The 15473-nt window shown below is 49.4% G+C and overlaps 1 protein-coding gene across 2 annotated transcripts in view; it reads right to left on the minus strand.

Annotated features, from left to right (window-relative positions):
- The window catches only part of LOC120959892 (AMP deaminase 2), a 7875-nt gene extending 2179 nt beyond the window's left edge, over nucleotides 1-5696 (minus strand). The window contains exons 1-4 of one of the 2 annotated variants that reach the window (XM_040383643.2): nucleotides 4703-5696; nucleotides 2965-3181; nucleotides 1382-1677; nucleotides 1-208 (exon numbers count right to left, since the gene is read on the minus strand). The exon at nucleotides 1-208 is cut by the window's left edge and continues 624 nt beyond it. In XM_040383643.2, the coding sequence (XP_040239577.1) occupies nucleotides 1-208; nucleotides 1382-1677; nucleotides 2965-3181; nucleotides 4703-4829 (848 nt within the window). In that variant the 5' untranslated portion in view covers nucleotides 4830-5696. Of the gene's footprint in view, nucleotides 209-1381; nucleotides 1678-2964; nucleotides 3182-3337; nucleotides 3641-4702 lie in introns of those variants that run through there. The other variant, XM_040383633.2, reaches the window with a different exon arrangement.
- Between the last annotated feature and the right edge of the window lie 9777 nt (nucleotides 5697-15473).

Genomic DNA, 15473 nt, shown 5'->3' on the forward strand with positions numbered 1-15473 from the left:
GGCCCGTCCGCTATCATCGAGCACATCATCTGCATGTCCTGCACGAAGTCGGGCAGGCGGGTGTACTGGTAGGGCAGCGGTTCGGTCGACTCGACCGTCGGGAACACCTCGAACACGCCGTGCACCGGGCGGATGCTGTAGTTCAGATCCTCCGGTATCTCCACCACCCACGGCGACTGCGTGCTCTGGGGCGGATTGACTGGATGGTCTGGATGGTGTGTGTGTGGTGAGATAAGGAAAGAAGAGCAAGAAGAGAACAAAATCCTCGGTCAGTGAACGAAGTCGTTTGGGTCCGGGCGACCTACATCCTAAATGGCGAGACATCCTTTTGGGGGCACTGCCTGGTGTCCCAAGCGCAACAGGCAAACAGTGGCTAATCTCATGCTAGCTCAGTCTCGGCTCGGCTTCTCGGGCGATTAGATTACAGTGCAACAACAACAACAACAACAACAACAAAAACAATAAAACCAACAGAGGGAACTACAGCTACGCAACCCACACCGAAGAGACCGAAACGGGACGGGGATGTCCGTTGCTGTGTCGGTGTCCGCTTGCAGAACAGAACAACAAAACCGGGATATTGGGGTAGTGAAGGTACTTGCATGAAACATGTTAAGCAAACAAATTAAGAAAAAACAAAGAAGACTTAAAAAAACAAGGGAAGAGAACAAACGGTGCGATGGAAATTAGAGCACAACAAAGACGAACAAACTAGATGAACGATCTAGTAAAAAAAGACTATATCATGGAATGGAGTAAGACACTGTGATAAAAAAATAAAAGAAAAACTCATAGATCCACAAAAAGAACAAAACACTGGAAGAGTGGAAAGAAAAAAATCGACAAAAAAAAAAACAAAACAAGAGTAAGAAACAGAACAGAGAGGAGGAAAACTCACAAGAGCAAAACAAAAACAAAATAAAACAAAAAAAAAATCACAACTAACCAGTACGGCAGGATCGAAATACAGAGAGAGACAGAGATAACCGGCAAAAAAAAGAAAAAAAACGGTGCACGTTAAGGGTGGCACACGTGTGAAGTGCCGCGAAGATACCAAAGAGAGAAATAAAGAGTTGTAAAAAGCAGAAATGTAAAATTGTAAAAAGAAGAAGAAGAAGAAAAAACGTTAACATATTTTCAAAACAATAGAAAGGAGAACAAATAACTTCAAAAAGTAGAAGCAAAGAATGGAAAAGGAAAAAAAATGGAGAATTTCAAATGAAGCAAATAAAACTTGAAAAAAGAATTGGAAATGATTAAACAAAATGTAATGAAATCTACTCTCAAAAACTAACTGCTTCGTGAGCCTTCGCCTATCTTCATCTTCCAGATGCCCCTTCCCATCAACCACCCCTCCCCACCCAATCACCAGCTTACTTACCCGCGATGGATTTGCGCTCCTGGTGCGTGATCGTGCTCGAGTGGGTCGACTTGAGGAAGCGGGCGGTCGTCTGCGGGAACGCCTGGTGCGAGTTGCGCATGTACTTCTCGCGCAGCTCGAGCGCCTTCACCAGCAGCGTGGAGGCCCGCTCGAGATCGTCCAGCGGGACGCCGCTGGTGTCCTCGCCCGAGATCGACACGCGCTGAAAGTGGGCGACGAAGTCATGCTCGTCGAACGGCAGCTGCTCGTCCGGGTGGACTTCCGGTGCGATCGAGTGCCGGTCCTGCTCCATCACCCTGTATGTTGGTGTGTGTGTGTGAAGAAGAAGAAGAAGAAGGAGAAGAAGAAGAAGGAGAGTTCAGGCACAGGACGCACAAAGCAGGGGCGGCGACCACCACGACGACTGCACGATTCGAGCTGCCGGACCGTACTGAGCGCGGAATGTGTGTCGTGCGGTGTGTTGTACTGAACTGTATACCAGCGTCACCCACCCTTCCATGATGATGGGGATGGGCTGGGGTTTGGGGCTTTCGTGGGAAGGTGGGAAGGCATTATGTAGCGAACACACCACCACTCACGGATCGATTGGTTAATTGATCGGTCAAGCGATTTTCCAATTCACTAATTATCAACACGTCCCCGACACCCGAACGGGACAGCTCAGGGCTTGTGGGACACGGTGTGTGCACAGTTCGAGTGCAAAAATAGCCAGACACACACACACATACAACACACACACACACACGCACACAAAACACACGCAAGGGATATTTTTTTGCAACTGAGGGTAGTTGGTTGATGTGATGCGCGCTCTGTCTCTCGGTGGAGTCTGTGAAGTCGTTATCACCTCGCGCGCGTATACGTGTGTCGGTGTGTTGAATGATGCTTATCAAGGCAAGTCTGACAGACGTGCCAGACTCGAAGAGCTCCAAGCGCTCCAAGATTAAACCGTAGGCCATAACCAACAGCTCGTTGTAGCTTTCCGCGGTGCTGTTTTTGGCACACGGAATCCGCATTTCGAAACGAATTTCTCCAGACAAAACCCCAAAAACACAGATAACAGGAGGCACCACCGAACGCTGGGAACACCGACACTAACCGTAGCAGGTCGCGCTCGGACAGCCATTTCTTCGTATCGCTCGCACTGCCCAACATCGCTCGCCGAGACGCACTGGCCGTGTGGACTGCCGTCCTTTTGCCCGCCGGGGGAGTTTGACCGTTCTTTTGTTAAATTGGATTAAATGACCACAACACACACACACATACACACAAACAAACCCTTCCTGGGTCCTGGCAGCCCTGTTTCACACGCGAATGACGCCAAGCAGTACTAGTACGTTCGCGTGCGTGCGTGGCCTTCAATGTCAACGAAGAAGACAAAACGCTGGAGTAGCATGGCTTCTCCCCCGGGAGGGCGCTAAAAACGCAAAACCTTCATCGCTCATCTTTTGCCACCCACCCACTGTCTTTCGATTATCGGCTTCTCGACATCCAACCCCTTGCCCAGCCCCTCCAATTGCGCAACGCATTTTTAGTTGTTATCGGTTTCTTTTTTGTTGTTGCATTTCCTGTTCCGAACTTACTTGGCGTTCAGCTGGCGCTGCAGCTGGAGCTTCTTCTCGATCTGCTCGATCGGGAACTGGGGCACCTCGTACGGGGCAGATATTTCGTTCGGCAGCACGCCCACAATATCCTCCTGGGAGAGGCTGAGTGCACCGCTAAGTACACCGGCAGGGCCGACGCCGCCGCCACCGCCTCCACCGGCACCGGCATGTCCCGCCGGAGACTCGTTACCCTGTACTGTGGAGAGAGATAGAGAGAGGACGAGAGGGGAAGAGAGACGGAAAAAAGAAGGTAAACATTATTACAACAACCAAAAAACAAGCAAACAGCTTCCCCTAGCTTCTACTAGTTCTACGTTTGTAGTCCTCTTCGTCAAGCCCTCCTTTGCCGTACCGAGCTCGTCGGCGTCATCGAGCGCGAATGGCGCAAAGGACGCCCTGCCCTCGAGCGCCAGTCGCGACTGCTTCATCGCCTCCATCAGCTTCTGGTCCTCGAGTACCTGCAGCAGGGTGCGCGAGTCCTGCTTGTTAAAGTTTATCTCCCTTTTCCTTTGGCTCATGGCGTGTTTGGTTGTGCTCTCTCTCTCGAGTAGTTGGACTTGGCTAGGATATGTGTAGAAAAAAAAATCCCAATAGTTGTCCCGGGCGTCCACCAGTACCGACAGCTTGCAGCAGACTGTCCGTGTCCGAGCCGCCAACCGGGGGGAAATGAAGTAAAAAGGTCGGAAGCGAACGTTTGCATCGACGTGCTACGTGCTGCCTGCTGTGTGTGGCTAGTAAACAAAGATGGCCATCGCGAGGCTTGAGCGGAGAGAAGCGATAAGAAGCGACCCCCTGATGCTGATTAGGGGCCGGCGAGCGGTACACGCTGTTGAGACTAGTGATGGGTGAAGTTGGCAAACATCCGGAGATGACTCCGATCCGACTCCAACAATTTCGGCATCGACTCTGGAAGGTAGTTCCGCCCAGCATTATCCGGAGCCGTTTGGAATCATCCGGAGCCTCTCGGAGTCGTCCGAAGTCATCCAGAGTCGTCTAGAGTCGGAGTCGTCCGGAGTCGTCCGGAGTTGTCCGGAGTTGTCCGGAGTCGTCCAGAATTGTTTAGAGTCGTCCGGGGTCATGTTTTTGTGGTCAGGCATTTCATTTCGGTCTGAGGACTCCGGACGACTCCGGACAGCTCCGAATGAATCCGAAAGACTCCGGACGACTCTGACTCAGTGCGGAACTAGTGGTTCCGATTTTGCCAGAGTTGGAATCAAACTAACAAGGGTCGGATCGGAGTTGTGGATGCACTTCAAAGAGCACATCACTAGCTGAGACCTATCGCTTAGTAAACAAGAGACTCTCCAACAAAAACCACACTCAGTCAGCCACTCGTGTGGACACCGCTCTCTGGAGATGGTGACGTAGTCTCGCATTTCGTAGCAACACAAAAACGAACGCCATCTTGCTTTTCGATCGTGTTGCGAAATGCGTCGTCGCGGGTTTTGGTTGTGTTCTCGGTGAAGAATTTGCCCCATTTTGTAACGCGGTGGTTAATAACGTGCTGTTTTATTGCCACACTGCTTTGCCTTTTTCTTCCTGGCTTTTCTTGCCTCGCACGCACACAAACACACGCCCATGCTCTGTCTCTTTTAATGCTTCCGACATCTTTTTATGTCGGATCATGATCATGGCGGCGGCTACTAAGAAAGCAGGGAGATGGACATCGAACAGGAGAAACCCACCTCCGCTCTAATGAGGAAAAAAAAACACTAACCTTCCGGTGAGAAGAAGTCGTTGAGCAGGATGGCGGGTGATCGGGGCGACATTGACATGATTGCCGGATCCGGTTGATCGAACGACGAGTTCATATCGCACTTCAGCAGCACACCGCGAGCACTCATCTTTAGCGCACCTTGTGACCTCACTAGTTATTTCCAAAAAAAAAACACACACACACACGAGTGCTGCACACTGCAACACTGGAATTTGCTGGCCGGAAGAGCGAGCCAAAGCAAACAAACAAACAAACAGACACACAGAACACACAGTCCGAACAACCTCAGGAACCTCAGGAGGCGGCAGAACGCGCGCACACGATGGTCACAGAAATCCACAGATATCTTTGATCGCCGTCAGCGAGCACAGACCGAACCGGACTGGCAGACTGCTGCCGAGTTTACTGAGAACAAAAAAACAAAACAACAACAACAACACTACCCCTTGCGAGAGGTCCTATCCCCTTTCTTTTCGCCGGTCGCGAGCAGTTGGTTGAGCGCGAAACAGACACAACACTCTGAGATGTAGATACGCAAACGGTAGGTAGGACGCCGTGTGTTTGCCGTTGTCAGCTGTCAGCCGTGCAACGTATGTGTGTGTGTGTGTCTGGTTCGGTGCCAATGGCCAACACAGAGCGAGTGGGGGAAGCGTCGGTTCCGTCGGAGGTTACTCGGGTGCGAAGTCCTAAATTTAGATCTCGTGTATCTTCTCCCCCTGCGGTCTCGGGCCGGATTCTCTTAAGGTTCTCTCCCTGCCGGGGGATGGAGGATGCGTCGTGACAGCGGTACAGTGCACGAGAAAACGATGTCCGAGAAATCCGAGCCGAAGCCGGCGGAACTGATCAACAAACAGAGTCCGGGGTAATGCCGGGTTTGTGTGAGGCTACACCTGGACAAGTCACCGCGACACGTACACGAGAGCGACTGATCGGCACTGACCACTCGGTTTCCTCGGCCGCGGCGGGCGATTTATCCTCCAACCCCACCACCACGCGCAATTAGCGTCGATAAGATAATTTTATTATCACTTCTGTTGCTGGAGGGTGAGCAAAGTAGAACTCTCTTTACTTGTGATCCTACTATTCCCGGGCGCTTATCGTTGCAGGACGCGGAATAAGGGAAGTGTACCGCAGTACGACCAATCTGAGGCACTGATTCGACTTTCTTTGCAAGACGCAAACACATACACACACACACATAAGCAAGGGCGTGCGCACGCGTGAACGTTTCTAAGCGGGCGTCACACCTCGTGCCACACGTGTACTTTTGCACTTCGCCACTCCAAAGTCGGTCCGAAGGTTCTTGTCGACACCGTTTCCAAGCACTGGCTGCGATGTATCTCCGATCTCCAGCACTCCTGGAGCACCATTTTACGTAACACCGAGCCGATGGCTGCGTCGCAAGTACACCCGTCGCCACAGCATGCTGTCAGCTGCCGGGCTGCAGAGGAAGTTTTCAACTGGCGAAAGGGCCGCTTCTCGCACAGGGCTGGGCTAATGTGCCGGCCGAACGCCACATCGGGCGCTGGCATCGGGCAGGTGAGTGCGCTATCTCTTCATCGTTCACAACTCTTCCCACCTTAGGTCCACGGGTAGGTCCTTTGGTAGGCTGAAATCAATCCGGGTTAGCGTGTGAGGATCTTTCTCACTTGCACCGTGACCTGACCCGGCTGGCACTAGAAGTCGCAACACACACACACACAGACACGTACAGAGCGTGCTACCGGCGTCATTGGCTGGTTGTATGGTGCGCTTTGGAGATATTGATAAAACATTCCACCGTTCGCCCAGAAACACGATGGGTCTCACGGCTCTCACACGAACGTTTCTGCGGAGGGCAAGCATGGTGTGCGAGGCAATATATCTTCAAGCAGTATATCATGTTTGTGTGCGCTGCCTATTCAGGTCACCCCACGCGTCCCACAAAGGCCAGCTAGGGGCGGTGGATGACTTTGTTATGAATGAACTTCCGAACGAATGTCCCAATGTCTCGCAATGCCATCGGAGCATCCCAGCAAATCCCCATGGAGCGTAGTTTGTTTTGTTTCTGAATCTAAACAGTGGGTGCCTCATCATGTTCCTGCGTCCTTGCCGCGTCCCTTGGTACTCAGCTGATCTACTTAAGCCGAACAAAGAGCAGAAACAGCATCTTTGTTTTGCAGGCGGCGAAATTGCGTCTCGTCGGCGTCGTCGTCACCGTGTTCGTCGGTTGTTTACTTTGAAATAAACCAGGCCACACTGGCAGCCGGTTCGGTCCGGACGAATGTTGCCGTTGCGGAACCGGCCTCTCACCGGGGGGTCAACAACTTCCGGCAGCTGTTCACGAAAACGAGGGTGGCAGTAGCTCCATGGCAACAGGATATCTCGAGGTGAGGCACAGATTGATGCATGCTGAGCTGCAGAGCAACCGGCATCTTGGGGAAGGGTCGGAGGAATCTTTCGGGTGTCTTTTTTTAGACTGCTGTGCCACAATGTTGCCGAACGGACGTAGTAATCAACCGCTCTGCTCTCTGTGCGAGTAATTTGATTCTGCAATTAGACGTCCATAGCGACGCTCAGGAGTGCTGTTTTGGCTACAATGGGCCATATCAGGGGTATTTCCGGTAACAACAAACTACACACATACCCACTAGTGGTGGGAATTCTGAACCGGAACTACTCTGATTCCGAAATTAGAATCGGCTCTGGAATCAGAATTGGCTTCGGAATCGGTTCCGGAATAAGCGCCCGCATCGGAATCAGAATTGGTTTTGGAACTGGAATTGGTTCCAGAATCAGAATCAATTCTGGAATTCAAATCAGTTCTGGAACCTCCATGAGAATGGATCGTTGGTTTTTTAGCGGCTATATACACAATTTGTTTTAGCTACTTAGGACCTAAACGTCTATTTTCTAATCTTCTATTAGGAGATATACAAATTGATTCCGATTTCGGAGCCGATTCTGATTCCGGAGTTGATTTCGATTCTGGAGCTGATTCCGGAGTTGATTCCGATTCTGGAGCTGATTCCGGAGCCGATTTCAATTATGACTCCGGAGCTAATTCTAATTCCGGAATCGAAATCAGATCTGGAATCGAAATTGGCTCTGGAATCGAAATCGGCTCCGGAATCGGAATCATAATTGGTTCCGGAATTGAAATTAACTCCGGATTCAGAATCCGTTCTGGAATCAGAAGTTCCAGATCCTGAGTCCGGAGCTGATTCTGGGGCCAATTTCGGAGTCGATTCCGCTTCTGGAGCCGATTCCAAAGTCGATTTCGAAATCTGATTCCGGATCTACTGATCTGGAATCGATTCCAGAAATCTTTGGAGCTAGCTTTGGACCACAACTTCATGTTTATCATCACTAACACACACACACAGCAATTCAGTTCGAATTTCAATTTTTGTCTTCATTAGTAACTGCTGAGTGGTGGAAGGGGGTGGTAATTCTAGCCACAGAGCAGTTTGGCAGTCTGCATCTACTTCTGCCGTTCTGCCATTTATTCAACGTGACGCGCGGGCAAATTTCAAAAACCCTGAAGGTCATCTCCAACCAGGTAAAAGTGAGTGTGTGTGTGTGTGTGACGTCCCACAGTGCATAGGATTTTCTATTTATTCGATCCACTGGCGTTATCGAGCGTCCGTGTCCGGATTAACCGTATCGATTCGCGCTAATTAATCGTGCATCGTGTCATCGTGCGGTTTCTCGATTAATCGCCGGCAAACACCTCGAATCGGTAACAATTAAGCGATACCGAGGGAGGCAGGGGACCCTGTTTGCCATTTTTGGCACGCGGGCAGAATGTTTCGCCCGCCTTTTTACGTCCGAAAGGGCACGTCCATGTCCCCCAAGCTGTTTGCGTGCTGTGGGCGCGGTGTGTTTTGCGGGATAATTCCACGCCTAGCTGCTAATTAATGTGCACTGCGATACGTGTGTGTGTGTGTGTGTAGTGCGAGTGCATTCCTTGCCTCGATGGTGTCAGATATTAAGCCCTCGCATACCTCTCTCTATCTGACAGTTGAACGTTTGCCAAGCGTCACCAAGCGTGACAAATGGAGCCGACGTGTACACAGGACGTACAGGGCGTATTTGCGCTCCCAACGATGGGTAGGCACGCAGTTTTTCGGTGGACTCGGCGGATTTTTGCTGCGTTCTGCCGACGCTGCGTTTCTTCCGTCTTGGCAGCTTTGGGTGCCGTCTTTGGGCACTTGACGCACGGCGGTTGGAAGTGCCGCCCCGAGTACAACTTCCAAATGACAAAACGATCAAAATTGATTGATTGATTGAATGCGCTCACCGCACCGGCAGGAATTGCTGGAAGACGGTGGAACGGTTTTTGGAACGTCGTTGCCCTTCCCACGTCCTTGGTGTACGGGTATCGCTGGGACTTTGCGCTGCGAAGATGCGTTGAGTCAACCTTCACCAACAGGTCGCGTTATTCAAATGAGTGGCCCGCTTTCCATTCCCTGGCCATTGGTGGGAAACATTGGAGCAGGTTATCAAGCCCGAATGAGCCATCCCCGTCCGACGACATTCCACACCCGACGGCTTTATGGCTTTATTAACGAACCCCTCTATTGACCTTTTTATTTCATCCCAACCGAGACACACACACACGAACACTTGCGTTAGCCGTCCACATTTTCGGGTAGGTGCGACGCCTTGGTTTACCCACTGGTTTAGGTATAAGGGCCGCCCAACGCCACCACGACGACACATCAAAGCGATAAGCTCGCACCCATTTGTCGGCCGAATGCCAAACCAAACCGAAGTGTGTGTGTGCGTCATTCTCCCCCCACACTTTGGTGCTGTATAAACATAATGGAAATGATTGGAGGCAATGGCACATCGAAATACCAGCAAAACTGTCCTAAATTTAGCGCTCATTTAAAAAAAACAAAAACAGCTAATGCAGCTAATGGAGTATGGATAGGCACTGGTGCCGGATCAGATGCCGAACGGGTGTGCACATGGGGTGGTGAGAGCACAGGGGCGACATATGGAATATTCCGTGTAGCGCTATTGCGCCCCCGTAGAGCAGGGTCGTGACATCAAATCTATTCTGGACTGGCTCCATTCTGGGACATTCGGACATTGAATGAATTCAGATCTCTAGGTTCAGATCTCTGGAGAAATGTCTTGACTAGTCTCTGATAGTGGCAATGGCAATACCAAATGTTTGGAGTATTCGGATTCCCTGGAATAGACTTCAAAACAGGACGAAAGTAATCCCTTGCAGATGTCCGCAATTGAACACCTTCCAAAGCCTGTTTGCATTGGAGACGTTATGGGGCAACTAGCTCTTCACATTTGATTGCAGAATCTTCAACTTCTCTTTAATTACTAACCACAACAATCGTAGTTTAAGGTTCCGACATTGTTGGAGGACTTGGTTATCAGTGACTAGTGGTTGTACTTATAACAGAATACAAACGTGTACATACTCGAGAGGAGCTCACTTTGGAGGAGCTTTTAGGCCCGGTCGGGCATGTAGCTGCAGCCTGCAACTACTTGACCACCGCACCACTGCATGGGGCTGGGGGAAAATACTGGGATACATACCTGCCTTCAGTTTGGATGTCGTTTCCGCCTCAATTTCCATGTCGATATCGAAGGCGAACCGCTTCCGCGAGTTGTAGTCGTTGGTGCTGGTCATCGCGCACGCCAGCTAAGAAGGGCAGCACTGCTCACGGCCGGCTTTGGTTTGCTGTGACCCCCGCTTTCGGGTGAGGTTGAAGACGCGCAGGTGGACTGGACGAAGCCACCGTATCCTCCCACGTCAACAGGTTTGCCACCTCAAACAACCGAGGGATCGTGTTTGCGCTTTGCGTTTCGAGCCTCGTAAGATAATGTTTCGGAGACACTTTGGCCCGCACTTGTGTACTTGACTAGGGAGAGAGCTACACTACACTACACACCGTACGCTGGCTCCGAAACGCTGTAACTGAAAATGCACCAGATGTTTGAGTACTACGGCTTTGCACAAGTACACAAAACAAAACACACACACACACACACACAGGGAGAGAGAGACGAAAGAAACACATCAAAGCCGACACCAAACCACGATGGCAAATGGGTGGAAAGTCACCCGCTGGACTGGACGACGCAATTGAGAGAATTTTGGGGGGGATGGAGTGAAATTTTATCGATTTCCAAGAGACTTCCTCTGCCAGCTCTGTCCCCACTGGACGTGGGCCGTTTGAGGGCCGGTGGAGTGCGTTTTCAGCTGTTGCGGGAGCGCAAGATATCCTGCTAGGAGGGCGAGAGGGAGACTGGAAGCTGTCACACGGAGAGGGCCGGAACTTTCCCGGTCTGGTGCGTCTGGTTTTCGGTTCACGGACGAGGATGCAGAAAGTGTCGCGTCTTGGAGATGACACAGGGCACGACTGGTACGCCAGGCGGACTTGCGGACTGGAGCGAAGACACAGGACCAACCTCAGGGTGCGGGAACGTGCGGATGACGCCGAGATGAACTGCGTCACCTTTCATTACCAGCGCACTACACCTTACACGCACACTGTCCACAATCTTCCGTACGCATTGCCGGGAAGAGGGAGAAGGACTGGAATCTCTCGAAACCGTATGGTATACCTCTCTGCTTCCATCCGTCAGAGTCTCCACGGGGCGCCCCCCTCTCTCTCTCTCTCTCTCTCTCTCTCTCTCTCTCTCTCTCTCGTTCTCTATTATTGGTTTGTTTTTGTTTTTTTTCTTGCGTGTGTGTGGAATTTTAGATCAACTCACTCTCGCGCTCTTGAAGTATATTGCTCCAGATTGACCCTTTTTTGTTGGCCGTACTTTTGATGCGAGATATACATTAAATTATCAGCTAAGCATCCAAAATACTCTCTCTCTCTCTCTTTCTCTATCTCTCGCTCTCTCTTTTTTATCTCTAACTCTCTCTCTCTATACTGTATGACACAATCGCTCCGTTCGTAGTTAATTTCGTCCATTACTGATTACTCACATATCTACGCGTTCTAATCGGACGCTTCTGGACGATTTACATCCATCGTTCGCACATCATTCTCACATCGCTAAGCATCTCTCTCTCTCTCGCGCGCCTCGCTCTCGTCAGCGCTGCTATCGGTTATCTACTTGTTTATGGTTCATTCCTTTTCCATCCGCTCGCTTGGGAGCACTTTCACTGCGGCCGGTCTCGAAACTTTTGCTGGCAATGAAATGATCTTTCCTTCGACTTTCACACCGTCGCCACAGCTATTTTGACCTACTTTTTGGTCAAAATTCGTAAAACAAAAACATGTGTTTGAGCCGATTGAGCCAAAAAATCTGTGCTTGGCGGTGTTTGACAAACGGAACGTCGACGGTGTTTGGTTCTGTGTGCGGGATGCAAAAGAGTAATGCAATTGTGCAAATGACTCATTTCGGCTCTGGGAGGAGGAGCGAATAAAAAAAAACAAACAACAATTCCCTTCCTTCCCCATCACTGCATTCCATTGCCTCCGTCTCTCTCACTCACTCTCTCTCTCTGTATCAATTACACTATTACGACGCGCTTTGGTCGCACAGGTATTGTGACAAGGTCGCTCTTTTGGATGCACAATCATCAAATGCAGTGCAGTGTGTGTTTCTATGGGAGAAAAAAAAAAACACACACACACATGCAAATACCTCTCGTTATGCCTTTTCAGTCGCAAACAGCTGCCACGCACTATCAGCTGATGGAGTCGCACGCACACATCGCCAATTTTACTAGTATTTGATTCCGTCCGGTCCAGTCGTTCGAATTGTTTGACACACGCTTATCAGCCCTTACACAGGGGAAGGGGGTGGGGCACTTCTAACGAAAAAAAAAATACGCACACACACACACACACATACACATAGTGCGCGTTATCGACGCCATCTCGAGAGGATTGATTGCGTTTGAAGTATTGAAAGTCGAGGAGGGCTGCTGATCGATGCACTACTACATGCGAATGTGAGGTGTGAGCGAAACAAAACAACCAAACAAACAAGCTTTGGAGCTGGGGATTGGAATTGTTTTTTTGGTGTTGTTGTTGTCGCACCACCTCTAACTCTAAACGGCACTTAATGATGCGGTTTGATTGACGGGACGCGCCAATCGGCAATGTTATTGTAGGCGAGCCTTCCAGGAAGTGGGTGAAGATGCCGGGCCTAGGACACGTTGGCACTGCAGTTGCATTACACATGCATACGCACCCATAGTCTGACACGTAAACAGCCACAAAGAGGCTCCAAAGCGGAGCCACCGTCAGCAAAATGAAAACGGAACCGGACGGGAGAAAAAGGCAAACCAAAGGCCAAAGCATTCCACTCCAACCCCTCCTCAACTACACTTTTCTAACACTGTAGGGAAGCCTCTTACCCTCATCACTTCTAGAGTTCGGGGTTTCGGGGGGACCCGCTTGCTGAGACTTCCGTGAGCTTACTAGCCGTCGTGTGGATGTGTCCGTCGGCCGGCTGTTTCTCGCTGCTCTCGGGCAGTTTTTTTTTTTCTGCAGTTCGCATTCCCCGGTGTGTTGGCGCCTTCCCGCCCTTCCACCTCCCTCTTCCATCACATCATGTGTGTGTGTGTGTGTGCGTGCTCTTGGAGTGTTTCCACGTGTGTTTAGCCGTACGGGTTGAACGCTGAGCGGCGTGTTCGTGTCGGTAATTCTCACATCCCCCATGAAGAGGGAGAACAGAGGGAGGGAAGGAGCATTGCTGTGTATATCATCCATCATCATCATCATCATCGCCCCAAAGCCAACATTGCACGCTGCACTGACAAAACGTGACACACACACTGGACGGTCGATGTGCAAAACATTAGCACACAAACAAAAGAAACAAAACAAATCGCCCAAAAACCCTGAACGTGTGACGGCACGTGTGTGTGGCACGCGAAGGCGCACGCGTTACCCACACCGCGTTACACCGCTATACAAAAGCCTGCACCACACACACACACACACACATACGGGCGCGCGCATCCGTACGCACACGCAAACAGAGCTGTTGGTTTACGAGAGCACACATCACACCAGCAACCACGGAGGACGGTGGGGCGACGGAAGTGGCAGCACTACACTGCACTAGAACGACCGCAAGAGTGCGAATGGTTCGGCGTTTGCATTTAGCGATGGAAAGCAGCAATTGCAAAGCGTTAGGTTCCGGTTTGGTGGTCCTAACGGAAAAAATGGAGACTAATCTAGCAAGGCAAGCGACAAAGGTTCGATCCCTAATTCCCCTAAAGGGAATTGATAGGGCATGTTACAAGCGTAGAAAAGATGTCTACTTATAGTGAAAGTCTAGCCTAGATCAAAGTCTAGTCAACCTTTTTTTCTCAAAAAAAAAAAAAAAAAAAAAAAAAAAAAAAAAAAAGCTTAAGTTTGCAGGAATCATTGAGTCCTCTAGGACACATAAAAAACTAAATTGGTTGGCATTGTGCATCCTCAAATCTTCAGTATCTTTCAAAATCCACAAGCAATACTTGTAAAAGCAGCTCAGTCTGTCATCGCAGCCATAAAGACGAACGGGGCCCCAACAGGTTCTAAACTCTCTTTTTGATCATTACCCAGCAATATTCTTTGTAGCCATCTTAAACAACACAACTTGCACTAAAATGCGCAACAAAACTGGTGGTTTTGAATGGGTTTTGAATAATTATGCATCGCTGAATGTCTATGGATCTGGTTTCCAGGACCTAGGTAGGACCCAAAAATGCTCGCAGCGATCGTCTGACTCTGAGAGGCCCCTCAATGTGATGAGGAATTTGGAATGGAATTGAATCGCAAAAAAACGCGATTTTGCCAATAAGAATCCATTATCCGATCCATTATTCCGGGGATGTGTCTAATAAGGTATGTAATAATGTTTTTAGTTTGTGTAATGAAACATCAGACCATAATCAGAACCATAGTTTAACGACCCTCTTTTAGGCCGAAAATGACCAAAATAAGATTAAAGGGATCGTTACGTATACACGGGTAATAACTTTTGGATTACCCCTAAGACATTACACTCAATAACGTACAAATGTAGTCTGGTGTATCGGCAAAAGCAAGAAGTATTGCCAAAGAAAAGCATAAGGGTAAAGAAAGAGGTTTGGAAACTGAGGAAACAATTGATCAAATTGGTGCTCTTAAAATTGATAATTCAAATTCACAAAAAGGACCCATTTAAGCAAAAGGTCGAAAACTGCTCGAACCATGCTCAGAAAATACCAAAAGAATGCAAAGGTAAACTGATTGCTTTTAATTCGCTTTTACAAGCAGCACGACAACAAAATTTTATCTGAATGGACAATGGTAACATGGAAAACGTTGTTTTTGAATTTTATAAAATTTAAAATAAATAAATAAAAAAAAATCAAGTACATTTAATAATTAATCAGGGGGCGTCGTTTTACACGCTAAAATACAGTAATAGAGTTTTTTACACGATTTATGTTTGCTAAGTGGATGTATCGTTCTCTACCCCATGCTACTGTTTGATCCTTCGCTCTCTACTAAGAAAAAAAGGAACAGTGAAGATGCAAAAGTACCCAACGCTTCTGTCTGTGGACCGGTACATCCACGTTAGTATATCCCAGCGAGAGTTAATATCCCGTCGTAAGCCGCCTAGAAGCAGGCTACCATTTGCCGTTCTAGTGTAAAACCTTTTCTTACACTGGCACTTACAAAATGAAAGGCAGAAGCTCAGCAAAAGTTTGCCCAAAGGCGCCTGACAAAGTTTTAGCGCTTTGTCATTGCGTGTGTCGCGCTATTCACACCTTGTCTGGGGGTCTTTTTCAGGCTGTTGTCGCTGCAGTTGCTTCCGT

This window comes from Anopheles coluzzii, chromosome X, assembly GCF_943734685.1.
Source record: "Anopheles coluzzii chromosome X, AcolN3, whole genome shotgun sequence".
Lineage (NCBI taxonomy): Eukaryota > Metazoa > Arthropoda > Insecta > Diptera > Culicidae > Anopheles > Anopheles coluzzii.